This window comes from Poromitra crassiceps (assembly GCF_964638095.1).
Source record: "Poromitra crassiceps genome assembly, chromosome: 10".
Classification (NCBI taxonomy): domain Eukaryota; kingdom Metazoa; phylum Chordata; class Actinopteri; order Beryciformes; family Melamphaidae; genus Poromitra; species Poromitra crassiceps.
In genome coordinates this window covers 54243050-54266669 of record NC_139631.1, presented here as the reverse complement: position 1 = coordinate 54266669, position 23620 = coordinate 54243050, and the positions used below count along the sequence as shown (strand labels likewise).

Genomic DNA, 23620 nt, shown 5'->3' with positions numbered 1-23620 from the left:
ATATAAGCAAACCTTTCAGGAACACTCTGCTGGAAATAACAGGAGTTTGGGAATTAACGTTACACAAGAGAAGGTAAGCACCACTAAACTGGTATCCAGAGACACAGTAAACACGATTCTGCCTGACCAATCAGTCGTCTGCAGTGTTTTCACGTCACTGTATGGTACCGTGGCCACAGCCCTGGAACCTCGACAGAGGCTAGGAAAAGTACGACTCAACCCGGGTTGTCCCGGTTTTTGAGCGGTGGAAAGCTACAAAAAAGCGAGTGGAGCCGGGCAGAGCTGCACCAATACCAGCGGTGGGAATGGGCCATTGGACTCAAGCGGTCTTACCTGCTGATATGAGGGTTTTGCCGCTGCAGGAGAAGGCCTCCAGGCCGATGCTGAACTCGATGGTGGTCTGCAGGTACTTGCAGTCCTCGCTGACAGTGGCGATGAAATGTCGTGTGATGTACTCGTACAGCTGCCAGCCGTCACTTCCTGTGGAACAGACGAGAACATGAAGCTCCGGGGTTAATGTACACTTTACAATGTAAATATTTCACAGGCCCAACAACAGCCAATACAGGACCACTAGCTGAGGTGTCTGCAGGTTTGACCACTAGCTGAGGTGTCTGCAGGTTTGACCACTAGCTGAGGTGTCTGCAGGTTTGACCACTAGCTGAGGTGTCTGCAGGTTTGACCACTAACTGAGGTGTCTGCAGGTTTGACCACTAGCTGAGGTGTCTGCAGGTTTGACCACTAGCTGAGGTGTCTGCAGGTTTGACCATTTTTTAACAGCAGGTAGAATGAAATAATAAGACCCCCGCAAAGAACATGAAAATTATCTTGCACCTTCTCCCTTAAAAGTGTGCCTGACCATTCCTAACAGCAATGCTAGGGGGACTGGGTACCACAGTTCAGAAGGTCGAGGTCAATCAGCTTTTTCTGATAATATTACAATATTGAAGAGTCTGAAAGCTTAAGGTCTGGCTCTGGAGTTTAGATCATATAATTAAAGACATTTTGACTTTTGGGTGACAGCTAATGTCGTTATTATGAGGTATTTAGGACTTTGAACCATTGTCAGATGACTATATAGCATAAATAGATGTATGACCCACCCAGCTCTCCCTCTGAGGCAGCACGCATGGTATGACCCACCCAGCTCTCCCTCCGAGGCAGCACGCATGGTATGACCCACCCAGCTCTCCCTCTGAGGCAGCACGCATGGTATGACCCACCCAGCTCTCCCTCTGAGGCAGCACGCATGGTATGACCCACCCAGCTCTCCCTCTGAGGCAGCACGCATGGTATGACCCACCCAGCTCTCCCTCTGAGGCAGCACGCATGGTATGACCCACCCAGCTCTCCCTCTGAGGCAGCACGCATGGTATGACCCACCCAGCTCTCCCTCTGAGGCAGCACGCATGGTATGACCCACCCAGCTCTCCCTCTGAGGCAGCACGCATGGTATGACCCACCCAGCTCTCCCTCTGAGGCAGCACGCATGGTATGACCCACCCAGCTCTCCCTCTCAGGCAGCACGCATGGTATGACCCACCCAGCTCTCCCTCTGAGGCAGCACGCATGGTATGACCCACCCAGCTCTCCCTTTGAGGCAGCACGCATGGTATGACCCACCCAGCTCTCCCTCTGAGGCAGCACGCATGGGTGTGATGGGAGGATGGTCTCCTGCATCCGATCCTTTCCTGGGCCGATTCAGTCCAGCTGCCAGCAGAGCCTTCACCTGTTGGAGAGGTCAAAGGTCAAACGTCTCTGAGGGGAACTTCATCAGAATTATTTATTTCAGCCATAGTATGTTTGCACATACACATTAAAGCCTCCCTGGACCCACATTCAAGCTAGGGGTGCGCCATATCGTATCGTTATGGATATATCGTTACAATTCATATTCATATTGTCAAAAACTTCATACTGTTGATGTAATGAAGTCACACCGTTACGCTGCGTAACGGTCATACGCACAGCAACAACAAGCATGGCTGAAAGTGGCTCCACGGGGGAGGAGTTAACTCCAAAAAGGGGAGTGGCTTCAGTAGTGTGGAAGTGGTACTTTGGTTACAAAAGAGCATGTACAACAAACCACGGTCATATCTGATGGCATATTTGAATATTTGAAGGCAAACTGTTAACGTTTATGCTGAAGTCTAACACTTATTGCAATTGCATGTTCTTGAAATCTTAAAATATTTTTCAGTATTTTGTCATATCATATCACTATCTTAGAATGAACCTGAAATATGATATAATTATTATTTCAGGGCCTAATTTAAGCATCATTTGTCAGCCTGTGTGCCTGTGTGCACAAAGACAGATCAAGGTACATGAGTGTGGCCCTCACCTCCTGTGCCCAGAAGGGGTTGTTGGCCTGCTGCTTCAGGGCTCCCTTCAGGTCAAAGTTCTCCGGGTAGTGGGTGGTTTCTGTACGTGGGTAGCTGATGTAGCCCTGCGTGTACAGGCGCTCTGCAATCTGCATGGTATGCTGGGGACCCATTCCTGTGTGACATCAAAAACACGAGGAAAAAGTAGAGACACACACATCCAAACCTGAATTTGGTCTGAGGAAGGGCAGGGTGCTGCCCGAAACGTTACCGCCACCGCTGTCAAATAAATACACTCAAACTTGGAGCCTTGCAGTGTGCAAACTCTCTTTTCCTTTTTGACATAAAAAACATGTCATTCTAGGTATGGAAGAGGGAAGAAATGGCTGTGCTGTCAGCTCAAGGCACAGAAGAACACTGGTTCCCCTCACTAACTGCAACTGCAACTGGACAGTGGACACTCAATTGAGAAAGAGGCATGGAAGTACTGTATGTGGCCAGTGACGATTACACCGTTTGAAACAGACGCATTAATTTTTGTATGAAAATGGGAGTATAAATGAGCCTTTACTCATCAGACAGGTGTTAAAGTGGGATTTTGAAAAGAAAACGCACACACATTTCACTTCCTACCACTCTCCAAACTGCTATTTTCTTTGTTTTTAGCTGGGTTGAATTCAAATTAGCCTGAGATGGTTTGAAAGCTCGCAGGCTGGGGTACATCACCCAGATCACATTAGTAATGTTCCTGTTACAATGTTACAATGTGTTAGCTCAAATGCTCACCGTTTCATGTATGTGATGGAGTATGCTAACGCCATTAGCACCAAGTTCTAGGATAGTAAAATAAAAACACAGATTTTGGTGGTCTAGTGTAGTTTGTTAGTGTATTATTCCAGCTTTCTAGTCATTTAGTCTAGCCATTTTCAAAATAAAACGTCAGTATGAATGAAGTTTGGCAACATTCAGAATTAAGCTACACTGCGGCCAACTTCAGTTACATGTTCATAACGTTACCGCTGCGAGGAGCCGATGGCTGTACCCGGTCGGCATTTAACGTTAGTTACAAAAGCACGTCGACAGTGTTTTCTCACTGCCAGTAGTAGGGTTTGACAGATAGCTAGTCCGACCACTGTCAGCACAGTCAGCGCTCCCGGTCCTCACTGCTCGTTAAGGATTTCCAATAGGCGTTATTCTGATAAACTGGTCACATATATGTTACGTTCTCACCCGACAAATATTAAAACTTTAAAACAGTTTGGGGTTTTTTTTAGCTTGAAAACAGGTTTTTCGCAAATCTAAATGACTGCGGTAGGCGTACTCTACTTCCGTGTTTAAAACCGGAAAGACGATTACGAAATGACGTCATGCAGAAGCGTCCTTGTATGGGCAAAGAATAAGGTGAATAGATCAATGATATAAGCTGATAGATGTCATGCTGCAGATGTACCTAGGGCAGAGCTGGCCACTCGCAACATCTCCACAGTGTTCAAGGCCTGTGGCCTCTGCTTGGCCTTCTCCTTCTTACTCACTGACTCCACCTGGAGGAGAGAAAGGGCAGAATGACACAGCTTATGTCACAAGTCTGTCAACAGTCTGTCAACAGTCTGTAAACAGTACATTAGGTGTAGGTAACAAGACATTGGCCCTGTGCTACGGCTCTATGAAAGGAGCCTATAGCTCTGTCGCCGGCCCTCCTCTTGGTTCCTCTGACCACTGTTAGGGCTTTCACACCGGCAGGGCTCCGTGCCGGTTCCGGTTCCCGAACCCAAATTTGAACCGGCCGGCGCGTTCAGACCGAAGAAATTATTGGTTCGGAACCTGAAAAGTTGGTTCTCAGCGGAACCAAAAAATAGTTTTTTCCTTGGGAACCGTGACATCATCAGTGCGCGTGTCTTATTCTAGGCTGTGAAAACGAGCAGGAAGGAGAAGAAGACAGTGACAACATGGAGAAAAATAATTTGCAGTGGTCTCCTGAGGAAACCAAATGTTTAGTGGCGATTTGGGCATCTACCGAATCTCAAGAAAAGCTAGAAAGCAGTACAAGAAAGAACAAGTCGTATGCTGAACTTGCGGAAGAGACCAACCCAAGGCTGGGTTCACTCGAACGCCAGACCAAATAATTAATAAACTTAAAAAACTGAAGGACTACCGAATAATGTCCTCCCACTTTGGTTCCGCTTAAACTGGTGTGAACACGGGCTGGTTCACCAGAAAACACCAAGGTTCTGAGACTCCAGAACAGAGCCGGAGCCGTGTCTGTCTGAAAGCACTAAATGTGGTGCATCTGCTCCCCACATAAGACTGTGCTGCGCAGGGACAAAGTGCTGCGCAGGGACAAAGTGCACAGACACACATGAAGTGCAGGTGTGGAGTGAGGACAGCACTCCGTCTTTCAGGAATCATCTAACAACATTGATGAACTGGCAGATGTACGGTAAGTGTGCAGCTAGATCTCCTTTTGTGCTGAGAGTGTGATTCCAGAAAAAGTGGTTGTCTCTTACCCAAACAACAAGCCGTGGATCACTAAGGAACTGAAAAGCCTTCTTCTGGAGAAAAAGGCTGTCTTCAGAAGTCGGGATAAGACTGCCTATGCTGAAATTAGAAAAGTTGTTCGGGCTGCAAAGGCGAAAAGGGCCTATAAGGAAATAAATGAATCCAAATTCAATGCCTCTGATCTTAAGTGTGTTTGGAAATGGCATGGAATCATTGACACATTGACAGTCGGAGAGACAGCATCCGGTACGGGATGGCTTTAGCACCCCAGCCTGCCTCTCTCGTGAGGGAGAAATCCACAAACGCTACGGATTAGCCTCCTGAAAATCTGTGAAAATATCAGCGCGGCCTGGGGTCCTTCAGGCTAGAGCGAGGTGCTCGGCGCAGGCGAATGACGTGCAGCGCACAGGCTTTCTTGAAGGCATCCTCTCTGCCTCTGGATGCCTTTGCCCCGGGAGGGTCTGGTGAGACGGACGAGCGCGGTCGGGAGTAAACCCACAGGGCCTGAGCCTCCATGCACCGAAGGGTCTTGCAATGCTGCGGTGTAGCACTGGCTCTATTGCAGTGGATTGGGCGTGATCAACCCTTCCGCGGGCAACGTTGCAGACAGAGTCGGAGGGCTGATCCGTGAGCGGCTGCTTCCGGGATGCGGGTCGGGGTCTTAATCGGCCTCGGCTGGGTCTACTGGGCGAGGGTGTATGATGTTCGACAGACCCAAAACACCTTACGACCCCAGTTAACATCACTGATGACGCGTCCCAGCGCATGCTGAAGTATGTATTTTTAACACACACCTACAGAAATCTAACAATTCTGTCCTTCTGAATGGTTTTACTTCTAATATTCAGCTTGCTGATGAATTAAACAGTTTTTATTTGAGATTTAATTTAGATGTTTTTAATGAAAAAAAACAAATGAACTTGTCACAGACACCTCTGTTTTTGACTTTGATCTCTCTGTTGTCACTAAGCTTCTTAAACAAACTAAGGTTAACAAGAGCCCGGGACCAAACAATATTAGTGAGTGCTCAAGTCTTGTGCCTCACAACTGAGTGAAATTTTTAAAGATATCTTCACCCAGTCTCTTCAGCTGCAGACTGTTCCTAAGGTTTGGAAACATGCCACCATCGTCCCTGTGGCAAAAACCAAAAACCCCTTAAACCCCTTAAAAGTCTTTAGACCTGCTTATTGAGCAGCTGTGTGTTGGAAAATAAGCTATTTACAAGAGATCAATACAGGCATTTCACATGCCCTGTTTAAATACAGGCATTTCACATGCCCTGTTTAAATACAGGCATTTCACATGCCCTGTTTAAATACAGGCATTTCACATGCCCTGTTTAAATACAGGCATTTCACATGTCCTGTTTTCCTCGTTTTCAGGTCACAGTTCAAGCTGATGATCGTTTCTGCTCATGCTAATCAAGCCGAAGTTGTCAGGATGACTTAAACATCATATTTAAAGCTGGAAATAAGGTCCAGGGTGTAAAAAAAACTGAATTCTCCTTTAACACCGAGTATACTGACAAAAAGGTCCACAGCGAACCAGGATGAAAAAGGTCTTCATTCAGCTCTTACCAGGGCCTCCCTGGAGGTCTTGGCCAGGTTGACGAACATCTGCCCCACGTCCCTGTCGAAGACCCTCACCCTGTTCCAGTCCAGTGTCAGAGGGCTGTCCTTTCCTTTGAACACCTGGCAGAAACACAGCACAACTATAATACACTGTGGCTGCCTGAGAGCGTTTGATTTTTCTATTCTGCTTTATATAATTTGATATAATATGTTGTAACTTGGATATCCTCCTTTTATCTTATTTTTTCTTACTAAAAGCCTAACTAGGGACAGGAGTTGGAATCTAGCAATACCTATAATCTCTGTATGTAAACCATCAGTTACATTAACTTGTTTGTAATGAGTGAAATGTTACCGTTAACTTGCATTGTCCTTATCAAATAAACGATAGTATAAATAAATAAATGACGACAGAGGCCGACACAGGGCTCTTACCTTGGCCTGGATGATCCAATATGTCTCTGGTTTGAAGGACGTGATCTTGTCGTGGCGCTCCACGCAGAAGCCCAGCGTCGGGGTCTGGCAAGGTCCAAACGAGATCAGGGAGGAATCCAGGTTGCCGTATTTTCCCTGGAAATACTTTGTCTGGAACCTGGAAGAGATTTGAAAAAACAACGGTCAACTTCATCATGGCCTTGGATCAACTGTCAGCAAACTTGTGAACTGGGAAATAAGAGAGTGGTCCAACGTCTAAACGTGCTCAAAGTCAGTCACAAAAATGACAGTGCTCAAAACCGATGTGTTAGTAACAGTGTGTGTAAACAGTATCACTTTTGAATGAGAGACATGTCAAACTGCTCAACAATCAGGTAGAGAATTAACATGTATGCAGAGCAAAGACTGGCATACTTGAGCTAGAGCAGTGTGCCATGGCTACAGCAGTGTGTCATGGCTAGAGCAGTGTGCCATGGCTAGAGCAGTGTGCCATGGCTAGAGCAGTGTGTCATGGCTACAGCAGTGTGCCATGGCTAGAGCAGTGTGCCATGGCTACAGCAGTGTGTCATGGCTACAGCAGTGTGCCATGGCTAGAGCAGTGTGCCATGGCTACAGCAGTGTGTCATGGCTACAGCAGTGTGTCATGGCTACAGCAGTGTGTCATGGCTACAGCAGTGTGTCATGGCTACAGCAGTGTGCCATGGCTAGAGCAGTGTGCCATGGCTAGAGCAGTGTGTCATGGCTACAGCAGTGTGTCATGGCTAGAGCAGTGTACCATGGCTAGAGCAGTGTGCCATGGCTACAGCAGTGTGTCATGGCTACAGCAGTGTGTCATGGCTACAGCAGTGTGTCATGGCTACAGCAGTGTGACATGGCTAGAGCAGTGTGGCATGGCTAGAGCAGTGTACCATGGCTACAGCAGTGTGTCATGGCTAGAGCAGTGTACCATGGCTAGAGCAGTGTGACATGGCTAGAGCAGTGTGACATGGCTAGAGCAGTGTGTCATGGCTACAGCAGTGTACCATGGCTACAGCAGTGTGACATGGCTAGAGCAGTGTGGCATGGCTAGAGCAGTGTACCATGGCTACAGCAGTGTGTCATGGCTACAGCAGTGTACCATGGCTAGAGCAGTGTGTCATGGCTAGAGCAGTGTGCCATGGCTAGAGCAGTGTGACATGGCTAGAGCAGTGTGTCATGGCTAGAGCAGTGTGTCATGGCTACAGCAGTGTGCCATGGCTAGAGCAGTGTACCATGGCTACAGCAGTGTACCATGGCTAGAGCAGTGTGCCATGGCTACAGCAGTGTACCATGGCTAGAGCAGTGTACCATGGCTACAGCAGTGTGCCATGGCTACAGCAGTGTGCCATGGCTACAGCAGTGTGCCATGGCTAGAGCAGTGTGCCATGGCTACAGCAGTGTGTCATGGCTACAGCAGTGTGTCATGGCTACAGCAGTGTGTCATGGCTACAGCAGTGTGTCATGGCTAGAGCAGTGTGACATGGCTAGAGCAGTGTGTCATGGCTAGAGCAGTGTACCATGGCTACAGCAGTGTGTCATGGCTAGAGCAGTGTGACATGGCTAGAGCAGTGTGTCATGGCTAGAGCAGTGTACCATGGCTACAGCAGTGTGACATGGCTAGAGCAGTGTGTCATGGCTAGAGCAGTGTACCATGGCTACAGCAGTGTGTCATGGCTAGAGCAGTGTACCATGGCTACAGCAGTGTGACATGGCTAGAGCAGTGTGTCATGGCTACAGCAGTGTGCCATGGCTACAGCAGTGTGTCATGGCTACAGCAGTGTGTCATGGCTAGAGCAGTGTGACATGGCTACAGCAGTGTGTCATGGCTACAGCAGTGTGACATGGCTACAGCAGTGTGTCATGGCTACAGCAGTGTGCCATGACTAGAGCAGTGTACCATGGCTACAGCAGTGTACCATGGCTACAGCAGTGTACCATGGCTAGAGCAGTGTGTCATGGCTACAGCAGTGTGTAATGGCTAGAGCAGTGTACCATGGCTACAGCAGTGTACCATGGCTAGAGCAGTGTGTCATGGCTACAGCAGTGTACCATGGCTACAGCAGTGTGACATGGCTACAGCAGTGTACCATGGCTACAGCAGTGTGCCATGGCTAGAGCAGTGTGACATGGCTACAGCAGTGTGTAATGGCTAGAGCAGTGTACCATGGCTAGAGCAGTGTGTCATGGCTACAGCAGTGTGCCATGGCTACAGCAGTGTACCATGGCTACAGCAGTGTGTCATGGCTACAGCAGTGTACCATGGCTACAGCAGTGTGCCATGGCTAGAGCAGTGTGACATGGCTAGAGCAGTGTACCATGGCTACAGCAGTGTGCCATGGCTAGAGCAGTGTGTCATGGCTAGAGCAGTGTACCATGGCTACAGCAGTGTGCCATGGCTAGAGCAGTGTACCATGGCTAGAGCAGTGTGTCATGGCTAGAGCAGTGTGACATGGCTAGAGCAGTGTGTCATGGCTACAGCAGTGTGTCATGGCTACAGCAGTGTGACATGGCTAGAGCAGTGTGCCATGGCTACAGCAGTGTACCATGGCTAGAGCAGTGTGTCATGACTACAGCAGTGTACCATGGCTACAGCAGTGTGTCATGGCTACAGCAGTGTACCATGGCTACAGCAGTGTACCATGGCTACAGCAGTGTACCATGGCTACAGCAGTGTGTCATGGCTACAGCAGTGTACCATGGCTACAGCAGTGTACCATGGCTAGAGCAGTGTGTCATGGCTACAGCAGTGTGCCATGGCTAGAGCAGTGTGTCATGGCTACAGCAGTGTGCCATGGCTAGAGCAGTGTGACATGGCTAGAGCAGTGTGACATGGCTACAGCAGTGTGCCATGGCTAGAGCAGTGTACCATGGCTAGAGCAGTGTGTCATGGCTAGAGCAGTGTGACATGGCTAGAGCAGTGTGCCATGGCTACAGCAGTGTACCATGGCTACAGCAGTGTACCATGGCTAGAGCAGTGTGTCATGACTACAGCAGTGTGTAATGGCTAGAGCAGTGTGTCATGGCTAGAGCAGTGTGACATGGCTAGAGCAGTGTGACATGGCTACAGCAGTGTGCCATGGCTAGAGCAGTGTGCCATGGCTAGAGCAGTGTGTAATGGCTAGAGCAGTGTGTAATGGCTAGAGCAGTGTACCATGGCTACAGCAGTGTGTAATGGCTAGAGCAGTGTACCATGGCTAGAGCAGTGTGTAATGGCTAGAGCAGTGTACCATGGCTACAGCAGTGTGTAATGGCTAGAGCAGTGTACCATGGCTAGAGCAGTGTGTAATGGCTAGAGCAGTGTACCATGGCTAGAGCAGTGTGTCATGGCTAGAGCAGTGTGTAATGGCTAGAGCAGTGTGTAATGGCTAGAGCAGTGTACCATGGCTACAGCAGTGTGTAATGGCTAGAGCAGTGTACCATGGCTAGAGCAGTGTGTAATGGCTAGAGCAGTGTGTAATGGCTAGAGCAGTGTGTAATGGCTAGAGCAGTGTACCATGGCTACAGCAGTGTGTAATGGCTAGAGCAGTGTACCATGGCTAGAGCAGTGTGTAATGGCTAGAGCAGTGTGTAATGGCTAGAGCAGTGTACCATGGCTACAGCAGTGTGTAATGGCTAGAGCAGTGTGCCATGGCTAGAGCAGTGTGTCATGGCTAGAGCAGTGTGTCATGGCTAGAGCAGTGTGCCATGGCTAGAGCAGTGTGTCATGGCTAGAGCAGTGTGCCATGGCTAGAGCAGTGTGCCATGGCTAGAGCAGTGTGTCATGGCTAGAGCAGTGTGTCATGACTACAGCAGTGTGCCATGGCTAGAGCAGTGTGTCATGACTACAGCAGTGTGTAATGGCTAGAGCAGTGTGCCATGGCTAGAGCAGTGTACCATGGCTAGAGCAGTGTACCATGGCTAGAGCAGTGTACCATGGCTAGAGCAGTGTACCATGGCTACAGCAGTGTACCATGGCTAGAGCAGTGTGTCATGGCTACAGCAGTGTACCATGGCTAGAGCAGTGTACCATGGCTAGAGCAGTGTACCATGGCTACAGCAGTGTACCATGGCTAGAGCAGTGTGTCATGGCTACAGCAGTGTACCATGGCTAGAGCAGTGTACCATGGCTAGAGCAGTGTACCATGGCTAGAGCAGTGTACCATGGCTAGAGCAGTGTACCATGGCTAGAGCAGTGTGTCATGGCTAGAGCAGTGTGTCATGGCTAGAGCAGTGTGACATGGCTAGAGCAGTGTACCATGGCTAGAGCAGTGTACCATGGCTAGAGCAGTGTGTCATGGCTACAGCAGTGTACCATGGCTAGAGCAGTGTACCATGGCTAGAGCAGTGTACCATGGCTAGAGCAGTGTACCATGGCTAGAGCAGTGTACCATGGCTAGAGCAGTGTACCATGGCTAGAGCAGTGTGTCATGGCTAGAGCAGTGTACCATGGCTAGAGCAGTGTGACATGGCTAGAGCAGTGTGTAATGGCTAGAGCAGTGTGTCATGGCTAGAGCAGTGTGACATGGCTAGAGCAGTGTGTCATGGCTAGAGCAGTGTGTCATGACTACAGCAGTGTGTAATGGCTAGAGCAGTGTGCCATGGCTAGAGCAGTGTGACATGGCTAGAGCAGTGTGTCATGGCTAGAGCAGTGTACCATGGCTAGAGCAGTGTGTCATGGCTAGAGCAGTGTACCATGGCTAGAGCAGTGTGCCATGGCTAGAGCAGTGTGTCATGGCTAGAGCAGTGTGTCATGGCTACAGCAGTGTGTCATGGCTAGAGCAGTGTACCATGGCTACAGCAGTGTGTCATGGCTAGAGCAGTGTACCATGGCTACAGCAGTGTGTCATGGCTAGAGCAGTGTACCATGGCTAGAGCAGTGTACCATGGCTACAGCAGTGTACCATGGCTAGAGCAGTGTGTCATGGCTAGAGCATGTACCATGGCTAGAGCAGTGTGCCATGGCTAGAGCAGTGTGTCATGGCTAGAGCAGTGTGCCATGGCTAGAGCAGTGTACCATGGCTAGAGCAGTGTGACATGGCTAGAGCAGTGTACCATGGCTAGAGCAGTGTACCATGGCTACAGCAGTGTACCATGGCTAGAGCAGTGTACCATGGCTACAGCAGTGTACCATGGCTAGAGCAGTGTGACATGGCTAGAGCAGTGACATGGCTAGAGCAGTGTACCATGGCTAGAGCAGTGTGACATGGCTAGAGCAGTGACATGGCTACAGCAGTGTACCATGGCTAGAGCAGTGACATGGCTAGAGCAGTGTGCCATGGCTACAGCAGTGTACCATGGCTAGAGCAGTGTGCCATGGCTAGAGCAGTGTGCCATGGCTACAGCAGTGTACCATGGCTAGAGCAGTGACATGGCTAGAGCAGTGTACCATGGCTACAGCAGTGTACCATGGCTACAGCAGTGTACCATGGCTAGAGCAGTGTGACATGGCTAGAGCAGTGTGCCATGGCTACAGCAGTGTGCCATGGCTACAGCAGTGTGGCATGGCTACAGCAGTGTGCGTGCATGCGTGCGTGTGTGTGTGTCTGTGTGTGTGTGTCTGTGTGTGTGTGTGTGTGTGTGCGTGCGTGTGCATGTGTGTCTGTGTCTGTCTGTGTGTGTGTGTGTGTGTGTGTGTGTGTCTGTGTGTGTCTGTGTGTGTGTGTGTGTGTGTCTGTGTGTGTGTGTGTGTGTGTGTGTGTGTGTGTGTCTGTGTGTGTGTGTGTGTGTGTGTGTGTGTGTGTCTGTGTGTGTGTGTGTGTGTGCGTGCGTGTGCGTGCGCGTGTGTGTGTGTCTGTGTGTGTGTGTGTGTGTGTGTGTGTGTGTGTGTGTGTGCATGTGTGGACAGCAGAGTACCTGGTGAAGGCACAGCCGATGCGTAGGTCCAGCTCCTGACGGGCGTCCACTGACAGGGCTTGGTTGCGGTCTGGCTCTCCCAGGCGGTTCATGGCGTTCCAGATGTCGGTGTCAGTGATGGAGCTGAACTTGGCGCGGTAGACTGTCTGCTCCCGGCCGTACGGCTTGTTCATCACCGGCTCGATGGCATCCAGAACCTGCCAAGCAAGAGAGATGGTGACTGAGCAGCACTCCAAAGATCCAAATATGTGACTACAGTTTTTACATTTGTGGTAACTGGTAACCCAGTTATCCTCCATCCATCTGGTATCACACATTGTAACACATGTTAAAGAGCTTTGGGTTTCAAGATAACGAGGAACAAAATGAATGTGGATTACCTCAAAACAGATGTTCTCGCCTTCTTTATCGCAGTCCAACCATAAAACCACAAAGTCACAGGCTTTGGCTTCAACCTGACATGAGATCAGACCAGAACATTTGGGGAAAATGTGAAAGATACAATTCAAGTGATAATCCAAAGATACAATTTAAGGATGATTTAAAGGTATCCTTAATGTTGATTGTTGTTAGCCATCATTAGGTTGACAGATAGATTTTTGAAGGCAGTCCCATGGCACAGACCATAATATGTCTGCAGGGTTTGGTCAGGTTGCTGATGAATGATGACTCAGTTCCTGGGCGACTTTGTTTTGGACCAAAAAGACCTTCAGCTCACTCATATCTATGCAATTTACATTTATTAGGCCAAGCTTCCAGACCTTCATCATAGCATACGTGCGTGGCACAGAAATAAGAGGAAAATATATTCCAGTCATGTCATGAACCATTATGCACTATAGACGCTTTTCATGGAACGTTGCGGCATCACAACAGCTGCAACCCGACAGCATGTCCCTGTTCTCAGCTGTCCAATTCATTCAGGGGGAAATACTGTTATACTTCTACTTTGTTTTGTTTTTTGCTATGTAAATGTTAAATGCAAAGATATAGGCCTATTCAATATCAGTAAACATTGGCACAAAAGTTTTATTTGACAGTTATTAGACATATTGTAGATTGCGTGCAATAACGTACAGCGTTACGTCATCTTACAGTGTGCAACAAGTAGCTTTTAATGTTAGCCTCTCCGGCTAGCTCTCTAGACAGAGCACAACGATTCCTACAACCCAGCGTTCCTGTGATTTTCATTCCATAATCGAACGGGTCTGGTCAAATCAAATAAGCTATTGTCAATTTTTCCAAGTAGCCTACCTATGTTTCTCCTCCTTTGGCAAACTACAGAAATATTCACTTGACATTGTTGCTTTTTGTTTTTGCCACTCTGTAACGTTATACAGGAAGGAAATCGGATATTCAGAGGGGTTGTGTTTGTTATTGTTGTCGAGTTGAAACCGTCTATAGATGTGAATACCTGGTCATGTGATATAACACCAGCTGGGTATTGCAGTTCAAATTTGCAGGTATAACTACGCAATATACCAAATGTGAATGGGAGATTATTACAGTTGTTGTAATATGTACATAGAATAAAGGGCTGTTTTTTTCTATGCCTGCCTTGTCATCTCCCAGTCAAAACGTCAGTGTGGAGCACAGCACAGCTCTTTGAAACAGCTGAAATAACCCCCCATCCCCCATCCAATCTCAGAATGTTAAAGACTGCAATTAGCTACATGTAGGGCTGCACAATTAATCAAATATTAATCGTGATCAAGATTTTGGCTTCCCACAATCATGAAAATCGAGATAAAACGTGCCACATTCTGTTTAGGAATGTTGCTCTCGTTTTGTCTTGTGTTATAAATCCAGCGCACCCCTTTCCATCGCAGTGGTGTGCTCTGCTCCTCCTCCTAAGCCCAAACATGCTGAGGTGCGTGTAGTTTCAGCTCGAGTCTAGAACAGAGAGCCGCTGTGTTTGTCCATCCATGTTGAACTTTCCTTGGTAGAAGATGACAGTTCAACGAAATCCAGTGTTTTGTTTTTTTGTTCAATAAATGCATGATGTTCCCAAAGTCAAAGAATAATCATGTTAAATAATCATGATCTCAATATTGATCCAAAATAATTGTGATTATTATTTTGACCATAATCATGCAGCCCTACAATTATCTCCAATGTGCCTATTTCACATCCCCCCTCAAGCAGCCATTTTGTGTCAAATATGCAGGAAGTAACAGGAGATAAATATCATGGTCTTTATATCGTGTCACTTCCTGCATTTGACACAAAATGGCTGCTTGAGGTGGGATGTGAAACAGACGCACTGACTGGCCAAACTGATCCAATGAGTCAAGCTGGAATCACTGGGATGCCAAGGCTACCTGGAGGAACTTGACCATGTTGAGTTTGGGGTTGGCCTCCTTCTTCTCTGTGGGAGCCTTGCTGAAGAGCTCAGCAGGGTCCACCTTGTCCCAGTTGTTGTATTTCCCTTGAAACAGACGAGACCAAGCAAATAAACATAACAAACTCTTTCCTCTCTATTCTTAAGGAAGAATCAAACACTAAAGTACAGACAGCTAATTGCTAGTTGTGTTGGATAACAGTGATGATAGCTTTATTAGCCCCCCTGGTCAATTAGAAGAAGCCCTAACCCTCGAAACAAAAGGACACGAGGAGCGTTTAATGTAATCAGTCTTAGCTGGCTTACGTGAAGTAACAAAGGGGATATTGTTGCTAAGAGAGGGCTTCAAGCTTTTATAGACTGGTAATATAGAAAAAATATTTGCAATGAACTATATCTTAAAGGAGAATTTCGTTTTTTTTCAACCTGGACCCTATTTTCCACACTGTATGTGTCTAACGGCCGGGACACACATCTTGCATGTGCGTGGCGTGTGCGTGTGGCGTGCATGGCGTGCTTGCTGCGGCTGGCACGCCCGCGGCATCCACACAGGCAGCGTGGCTGGTGCGTGCAGCTGCTGCGCTGCTGTCTGTCTGCCAACTCTCTTCCTATAGAGTTTACCTTTTATTAAATTTGCTATAAACAATACAATGATGATTTTAACTGAAGATCGCTTGGGCTCACTTCAGAATCGAGGCAGTATGATTTGTGTGTGTGTGTGTGTGTCTGTGTGTGTGTGGTGGGGAGGGGAGGAACGAAGCCACTTGTAGCCTATCTGGTTTTCAGAGGGCAGGAGAACTGCAGCTGTGAGCTCAGCTCATCCTCTCCAAACGAGCCTTGATTGGCTGTGGCTGCCCCTGTAAAATATAATTTTAATGTCTTTTTGTGTCTATTTGTGTAGAGACACGCTAGAGACACGCGCGCGGTAAAAGGAAAAAATAGGCGTCGCTTCTATTCTCTAGATGACGCGCGTCTCACGCTCGCAAGACACGCGCCTGAGACGCGCGTCTGATGCCGGTGGTGTGGCTGCTGTAACCTGTTAACATGGGAGCCGAAATGAAAACGCCACGCAGACGCCACGCAGACGCACAGCACACGCAAGATGTGTGTTCCGGCCGTAAGGGACTCATCGTGACATATTTTTTTCAAATTGGTTGACAACTCACCGAGATAGCCTTGTTTACAGCTGGAGCAATGTGCTCAAACAACTACACAGTGATACTACACAGGGAAATCGCATCGTCAATACACGTTCGCTAATAAAACTGCTTGGTTTGCCGCTGGGAGACTCAAATTGTCATTATAGTGTTTGGCAACATGGAAACGAATAGGGGTGGGGGAAAAAATCGATACACCACAGTATTGCGATATTTTGCCTGACGATATTGTATCGATATTTGGACGCCAAGTATCGATATTGCAAAAAAAAAAAAAAAAAAAAATTGCTGGCCATGCCAGGTGTAGTGACTATCCCAAAAAATCCAAACTTAATTAGTCACTTCTGTAGGTGTGTAAGGAATGTTCTTCACTCGTATCCATGTATGAAAAAGTATAATGTCCAGAGTTCAGATTTCCAGTTGGGTGACGACGCCACAGGCGCTCCCATTTATTAATCACCAGGTTGCAGCAGAAAAAGAGTACATTACCAAATAATATGTTGAGAATGAGTTGGAATGCCAGGTTTGACCAAGTCAGTTTTACGGCTTTACGGTAAGAACCGTGTGCTCCCACCACCTACAGAGACAAAAACTGAATCTCCTAGTAATTACTGCTAGTTTAAAACCTGTTGCCAATTGTGCTACCTGAATCACATGGAAAAACCATATACTGCCATCTTGTGGCCAGAATAAATCCCTACACCACAGAGTGAACCACAAACAGACAATTCTTATAAGCAAACATACTTATTGTAATTTCAGAATTTCAGAAATACATTTTAAGTTAGCTGTTAAAGTTAGCTATGAATAAACGGCTCCTACACACCGGCCCCATAATTGTGTTGGTGTGCACTTAACAATTATATAAATCAAAAGGAGCCAAAAAATAAGATGTGCGTGTGTGTAAATCTTCTTCCTTCATTGGTCAGAGGTTACTAGCACATAGCCAACATGTTAAGGGACACTAGCCCATAACTACATGCTTCCAACAGCATGCAAAGCTTTGTGATAGGTCTTTCGAGAAAGCCCGTCTTGGCTTTTAGTTGAACAGATCGGACTGTTCCTTTCCTATCTGGAAAGGTTTTGGTCACTTTGCTCAACAGCCAGGAACTGCATAGAGCGGAGGGGTCCAAGATAACAATGTCATCAACAAAGAAGTTCCTGTGTGGGTTTATCCATTTTTTTTTTCTTTTTTCTTGGAGCAGTGGAAGATATTCTCATACCCAGTGTTTCCAGAATACATCTGAAAGATACTGGATCTGTTTCCATCTTCGTTTGATGTACAAATCATGAGCCTCAAAAAGTCCAGGATGAAAAAGTGGTTCGGTTTTCAACAGCAGAATGTGATTATGTCCAGCATGCCCGACTTGCCTGTGAATGTTTTGTAGGATGAGCTTAGATATGAATTGATCTTTTGACCAAATGAGAGGGGTCTTTGTCTCCTCGGGCATGGATGACTTCTTTTTTCTTTCTTTTTTTCTTTTTAGGGTGATACACCCCATGGTGTGGAATACACCAGATGTTGCCATCAATGCTATTCAGTTGTTCTTTAGGCACCTGTTCAGCATAGCCATTTTTGATGACATCATCACGGAAATGTACATACTCCTGATGGTACTCTTGGTTTTTCTGAAACTTTCTTTTCATGCTCAGGACACGTTCTTCAGCAATGCATCGATGGTTTGGCATGATGACATTGTCAACTTTGAAAGGTAAGTCAACACAGTAGTTATCGTTTTCACGATGAGTTGTTGCTTTCATGATGTGGAGAAATCCCATATCTTCCCTTGACAGTACAGTTTCATCACATGACCTTTCATCAAAGTCTTGATTGTACTGTGCGATCAGCAGCTTTTCCACTTTGTCAATGGAAATCCTATTTGTAGTGACAGTCGGGCAGCCAATCTCCCCTGCGTCACTTCCACCTCTTCTAAGTGGTCCATTCTCTGCGTCACTTCCACCTCCTCTAAGTGGTCCATTCCCTGCGTCACTTCCACCTCTTCTAAGTGGTCCATTCACAACCCATCCCAATAGGGTTCGGACGGCATATGGTCCATTGGCTTGGCTGTTGATTATTTCCCAAGGTTCTAGAAGCTTTGGGGCATTTGCGCCAATCAGCAAATCCACTTCTGCATTAAGCTTGGGAATCTTAATTCTTTTTAGATACGGCCACTTTTTGAGATCTTCTTGGCTGACAATATTGTCTCTGGTAACTGGCATGCTTGGTTGAGTATACACCTCAGGTAAGTCCAGAAACCTGTTGACATCATATGCAGACACTTGCAGGCCAGTCAGTACATGAGTCTTGACAGTGTTTGCTTGTCCCATAGTTTGGAGAAAAATGTGAGTTGTAGTGCTGTCTTTGTTGAGCCGTCTCATCAAGCGTTCTGTGCAAAAGGTGGCTGAACTTCCTGGATCCAAGAAAGCATAAGTTGTCAAAATGTTGTTTCCGTTCTTCGCCTTTATTTGCACTGGAACAATTGAAAGGGCACATTCCTGTTTACCGGCCCCAGTGCGAGCACAGGTCTGATGAGGGACAACAGTATTGCTTATTGGCTTTTCTTCAGATGGTTTAGGCTTGGCTGTAATATGAAGTAATGTAGGGTGGTTCAAGCTGCATACATTACATGTTAGACGATTTTTGCAGGTTTTGCTGATATGACCGGGTTCCAGACAGCCAAAGCAAATACCGTTCTGTCGTAAAAGATCAAGTCTTTCCTGATGTGTCATCTTCTTAAGTTGTGCACAATTGTCTGTTGTGTGATTACCTTTGCATATGCAACATGACACGGTCTTGCTCTTTGATAACGCAGATTTAGCTTTGAGATCTGTTGCGGTATTGACAGCTGCCACAATTGCAACATTTTTGTTATTGCTCCAAGATTTTGAGGGCACTTTCCCTTTAAAGGCCACAGTCTGCATGTCCTGTATATTTCCAAAAATGGGGTCAGAGAGAATCTTGACTTGCTGTTCAAGAAAGTGGACAAAATCAGGGAACTGAACCCTAAATCCGCTTCTCTCCTGTATGCCACACGCAGCTGTTCTCCATCTTTCTCTTAACTTGTATGGAAGTTTCATCACAAGATGTTTAAGGTTTGACGGCACATTTATCTCCTCCATGTAGTGTAGGCTTCCCAGCAGCTTCTCAAGAACAGTACAAATGTTTGAAGCGAACCACCATCTTCTGACTTTATTGTTGGCCAACTTAAAGCCTTTTCCATATAAGCTGCTCCAATCCTCATTTCATTGCCAAAATGTTCTTTTAACAAATGCTTGGCTCTTTCATAGCCTTGATTGCCTGGCATATGGTAGCAGCTTCTGACCAATTCTCTTGGCTGCCCTCTGGTGTATTGCTCTAGGTAGTACAAGCAGTCTTGGAGATCAGTGAGTTTGCTTTCAATCCCTTGTTCAAATGCCATGATAAAAGAGCCATACTGCAGAGGGTCACCATCAAATGTTGGTATTATTCTTGGAGGAAGAGATGCAGAGTTTTGTTGATGAAGCAAACGAGCTACAATATCTGCCTGCTGTTGAACAATGTTGCTCATGCTCTGAGTTCCATCTTGAGTTGAGGTCTGAGGTACACCAACATTGCCTGTCCTTAATGTTTGAGAAGACTGAACTTGCTGCATTGGAAGGAAGTGAGAAGATTGAGGTTGCTGCATTGGAAGAAAGTGAGAAGGTTGAGGCTGCTGCATTGGAAGAAAGTGAGAAGGTTGAGGCTGCTGCATTGGAAGAAATTGAGAAGATTGAGGCTGCTGCATTGGAGGTAAGTTGTCCTTTAGTTGTGTTTGTGCCAGTTTCTTGTCTTTAGGACGTACAACAAGTGGGTATGATAAGAGCTGTTGTGGTGGTGAATTTGACTTATGTACAACAGCTCGTGATTTCTTGAAATATGAGTTCATTCCATCAGAGTGGACACCACCCACTTCACTGTTTTCCAGAATGGCTAATTTAGCTGTAGTAGCAGCCAATTCTGTTTCCATTTCCAACTGTTCCTTTTGTCTTTTCAGTTTTATCTGCTCCCTGTGCAGCTTTTCCTCTTCATCCTCCAAAGCATGTTTCAGTTTTATCTGCTCCCTGTGCAGCTTTTCCTCTTCATCCTCCAAAGCATGTTTCTTTTCCAGAGCAGCCATTCGTTGTGTTAGTGCTGCTTTTTCAGCCCTTGCTCTTCGTGCTGAACTTGTGGTAGAAGAGTGGGGGGTTTGACTTTTCTGTGAAGCACTGTCTGTTGGTTTTATGTCATCCTCCTCTACATTAATTTCTTCCTCTTCATGCATTTCATTCAAATTTTCATTTTCCATTTCAAATGTTTTAGCCTCCAACAACCATTTACTGACATCCTCCATGAACATTTCATTTGCTTTATATTTAGGTTCAAACCAAGTTTGTTGCCTTTCATATTCTTCCTCAGGCAGTGGCATTTCCATCAATGAGTTGTGGGTTTCAGCAGCAACATCACACAACTTTTTAAACTCCTTAAAAAGAGTTTCAACATCACAGATAATTTCATTGGTTGCTTTGTGGAATGTCAGGTTATCAATCTGCTTCTTAACTTTAGAGGCTTGACTTAAGTTTAACTTCCGATTTTTTTGTAGAGTTTCAATCAGAAGCGTGAAACCTTTTGCAGTCAATTTTCGTTCTCTTTTTTCCTTTTCCATGTCACTTTTTACAGCACCAGGATTTTCATTTATTTCCACGTCCTCATTTACAGCACTTTTTACAGCACCATCATTTTCAATATCCACTCCAGGCAATGATGACATGACGTCACGTCGTCAGCATAAATCCATTCAATCTCAGAGCATCAATTGATCCAATTTCCATTCCTTTTATGCGCACGTCCACTGACATTGATATCCAATGGCACAGTCCAAACATTCAACATGCGCAGTCCAATTTCCTTATAAACCAGCCATCGCCATCATTTAAAGGGGCGCATTTTTTCCTCTTCAGCCAAACAGCGTTAGGCACTGAAAAAACACTGGCTTATCCAATGTGTCTCCTTTTAACTTGCCTTCCTTGATGTGCTGCGCACTGAAGAGAAGAGTTGTTCACAGCTTGATCCCACAAACAGCTCCTTCCAAGTCCAAGCGCCACTCATTCCTCCATTCAGGAACGGTTCTTACTTGTGTAGTGACTATCCCAAAAAATCCAAACTTAATTAGTCACTTCTGTAGGTGTGTAAGGAATGTTCTTCACTCGTATCCATGTATGAAAAAGTATAATGTCCAGAGTTCAGATTTCCAGTTGGGTGACGACGCCACAGGCGCTCCCATTTATTAATCACCAGGTTGCAGCAGAAAAAGAGTACATTACCAAATAATATGTTGAGAATGAGTTGGAATGCCAGGTTTGACCAAGTCAGTTTTACGGCTTTACGGCTTTACGGTAAGAACCGTGTGCTCCCACCACCTACAGAGACAAAAACTGAATCTCCTAGTAATTACTGCTAGTTTAAAACACCTGTTGCCAATTGTGCTACCTGAATCACATGGAAAAACCATATACTGCCATCTTGTGGCCAGAATAAATCCCTACACCACAGAGTGAACCACAAACAGACAATTCTTATAAGCAAACATACTTATTGTAATTTCAGAATTTCAGAAATACATTTTAAGTTAGCTGTTAAAGTTAGCTATGAATAAACGGCTCCTACACCAGGCCACCGGGCTACTATAAACTTTAGTTCCAAGGCCAGCAGTAAACAAACGGTAGCATATTTTCATTTTGTTTTAACAGTAACAGTTTTGTCATAACAGTCATTTACAAATTCCCCAGTTACTGAATGGGCTGCACAAAATGTTTTGTGTAAGTGAAGTGAAGTTGCAAAAACTACATAAGTACAGTAGTCCACACACACATCCAGTTAAGGTGGACTGTAAGTAGACTGTAACAAACAGTTCCGTTTGTCAGGTGCATGCAACTATGACATGGCTTTATGAAAGTTGTTGGTCTGTCTACTTGACAATGTTGCTGCAATAAAATGGTTGAAGTCAGATGTACAGACTGGAAAATTGTTCTTATATAAACCAGATGTTGACAAAGTTTTCCTTTGGGGACATCATTTGCAGTTGAAAAAGTAAGAAATCGCAATATATCGCAATATCGCAATATTCAATATATCGATATATCGCAATATCGAAAATATCGCAGTATCGCATCGTGACTCAAGTATCGTTTCAGTATCGTATTTCTCTCTCTCTCTCTCTCTCTCTCTCTCCCTCTCCCTCTCTCTCTCTCTCTCTCTACGCCCATTTTCTCTGTCTGGAGAATTCATGCATAGAGTCGTTTCCATGTTGCCAGACACTATTGACAGTTTGAGTCTTCACCAAGCAGTTTTATTAGCGAACGTGTATTGACGATGCGGTGCAGGATTGCCCTGTGTAGTTACACTGTGTAGTTACACTGTGTAGTTACACTGTGTAGTTACACTGTGTAGTTACACTGTGTAGTTGTTTGAGCACATTGCTCGAGCTGTAAACAAGGCTATCTCAGTGAGTACTCGACCAATTTGAAAAAAATATGTCACGATGAGTCCCTTAGACACATACAGTGTGATGAGTCCCTTAGACACATACAGTGTGATGAGTCCCTTAGACACATACAGTGATGAGTCCCTTAGACACAGAGTGTGATGAGTCCCTTAGACACAGAGTGTGATGAGTCCCTTAGACACAGAGTGTGATGAGTCCCTTAGACACAGAGTGTGATGAGTCCCTTAGACACAGAGTGTGATGAGTCCCTTAGACACAGAGTGTGATGAGTCCCTTAAACACAGAGTGTGGAAAATAGGATCCAGGTTGAAAAAAAAACGAAATTCTAAGTGTACATTTTTGGGTACCACACTCTCACCACTAAAAGTAATATCTAAAACATGTTTGGCTTTTGAACCTCCTGAATGTTGAGTGTATTTGGGGACCAATGGAACTTTTTTGGGGGGGGACCAATGGAACCTTGGGAAAGGGAGTGTAATGTGGGTGACACTCACCGATGAAGTCCAGGCTCATCACATGTCCACACACAGACGTCATCTTGAAGCGCACACTTTGGCCCTGGAAGCTGCCGACGTAGTCGTGCACTGAGCACGCTCCATTCAGACCCTTGCGACTTGTACAACTTCCTGAAGGTCACAGAGAACAGATGAGCACGCTTAGTGGACCAACGCCATCATGCTAATCAAGGGAAGGCTCAAAATTTTATAGGCCTATTGATCATTCATTGATTCATGTGGCGGGAAGTATGGATTATAGCATTATTATGGTGTGCAAAGTAACAACAGTAGGATTTACTGACACAAAGAGAAATTAGTGCAGAATATATGATTGTTTATATAGTATAGTAGTGAGTATCAAGGCTCAATAGAAATGATTTCATTCTCTTGCTGAGTCCACAACAGAGCATAAGCAAAAACTTTCAAGACCATTTGCCTCTCAAGTGACC

At 46.1% G+C, this 23620-nt stretch overlaps 1 protein-coding gene across 1 annotated transcript in view; it reads right to left on the bottom strand.

Moving 5' to 3' along the window:
• top3b (DNA topoisomerase III beta) overlaps positions 1–23620 on the bottom strand; it is a 54958-nt gene that overhangs the window by 27278 nt on the left and 4060 nt on the right. The window contains exons 2-11 of the mRNA XM_083643830.1: positions 23169–23300; positions 14998–15104; positions 13057–13131; positions 12677–12873; positions 6827–6983; positions 6398–6511; positions 3775–3865; positions 2345–2499; positions 1624–1729; positions 334–480 (exon numbers count right to left, since the gene is read on the bottom strand). Coding sequence (XP_083499956.1) covers positions 334–480; positions 1624–1729; positions 2345–2499; positions 3775–3865; positions 6398–6511; positions 6827–6983; positions 12677–12873; positions 13057–13131; positions 14998–15104; positions 23169–23300 — 1281 coding nt within the window. The remainder of the gene's footprint in view (positions 1–333; positions 481–1623; positions 1730–2344; positions 2500–3774; positions 3866–6397; positions 6512–6826; positions 6984–12676; positions 12874–13056; positions 13132–14997; positions 15105–23168; positions 23301–23620) is intronic.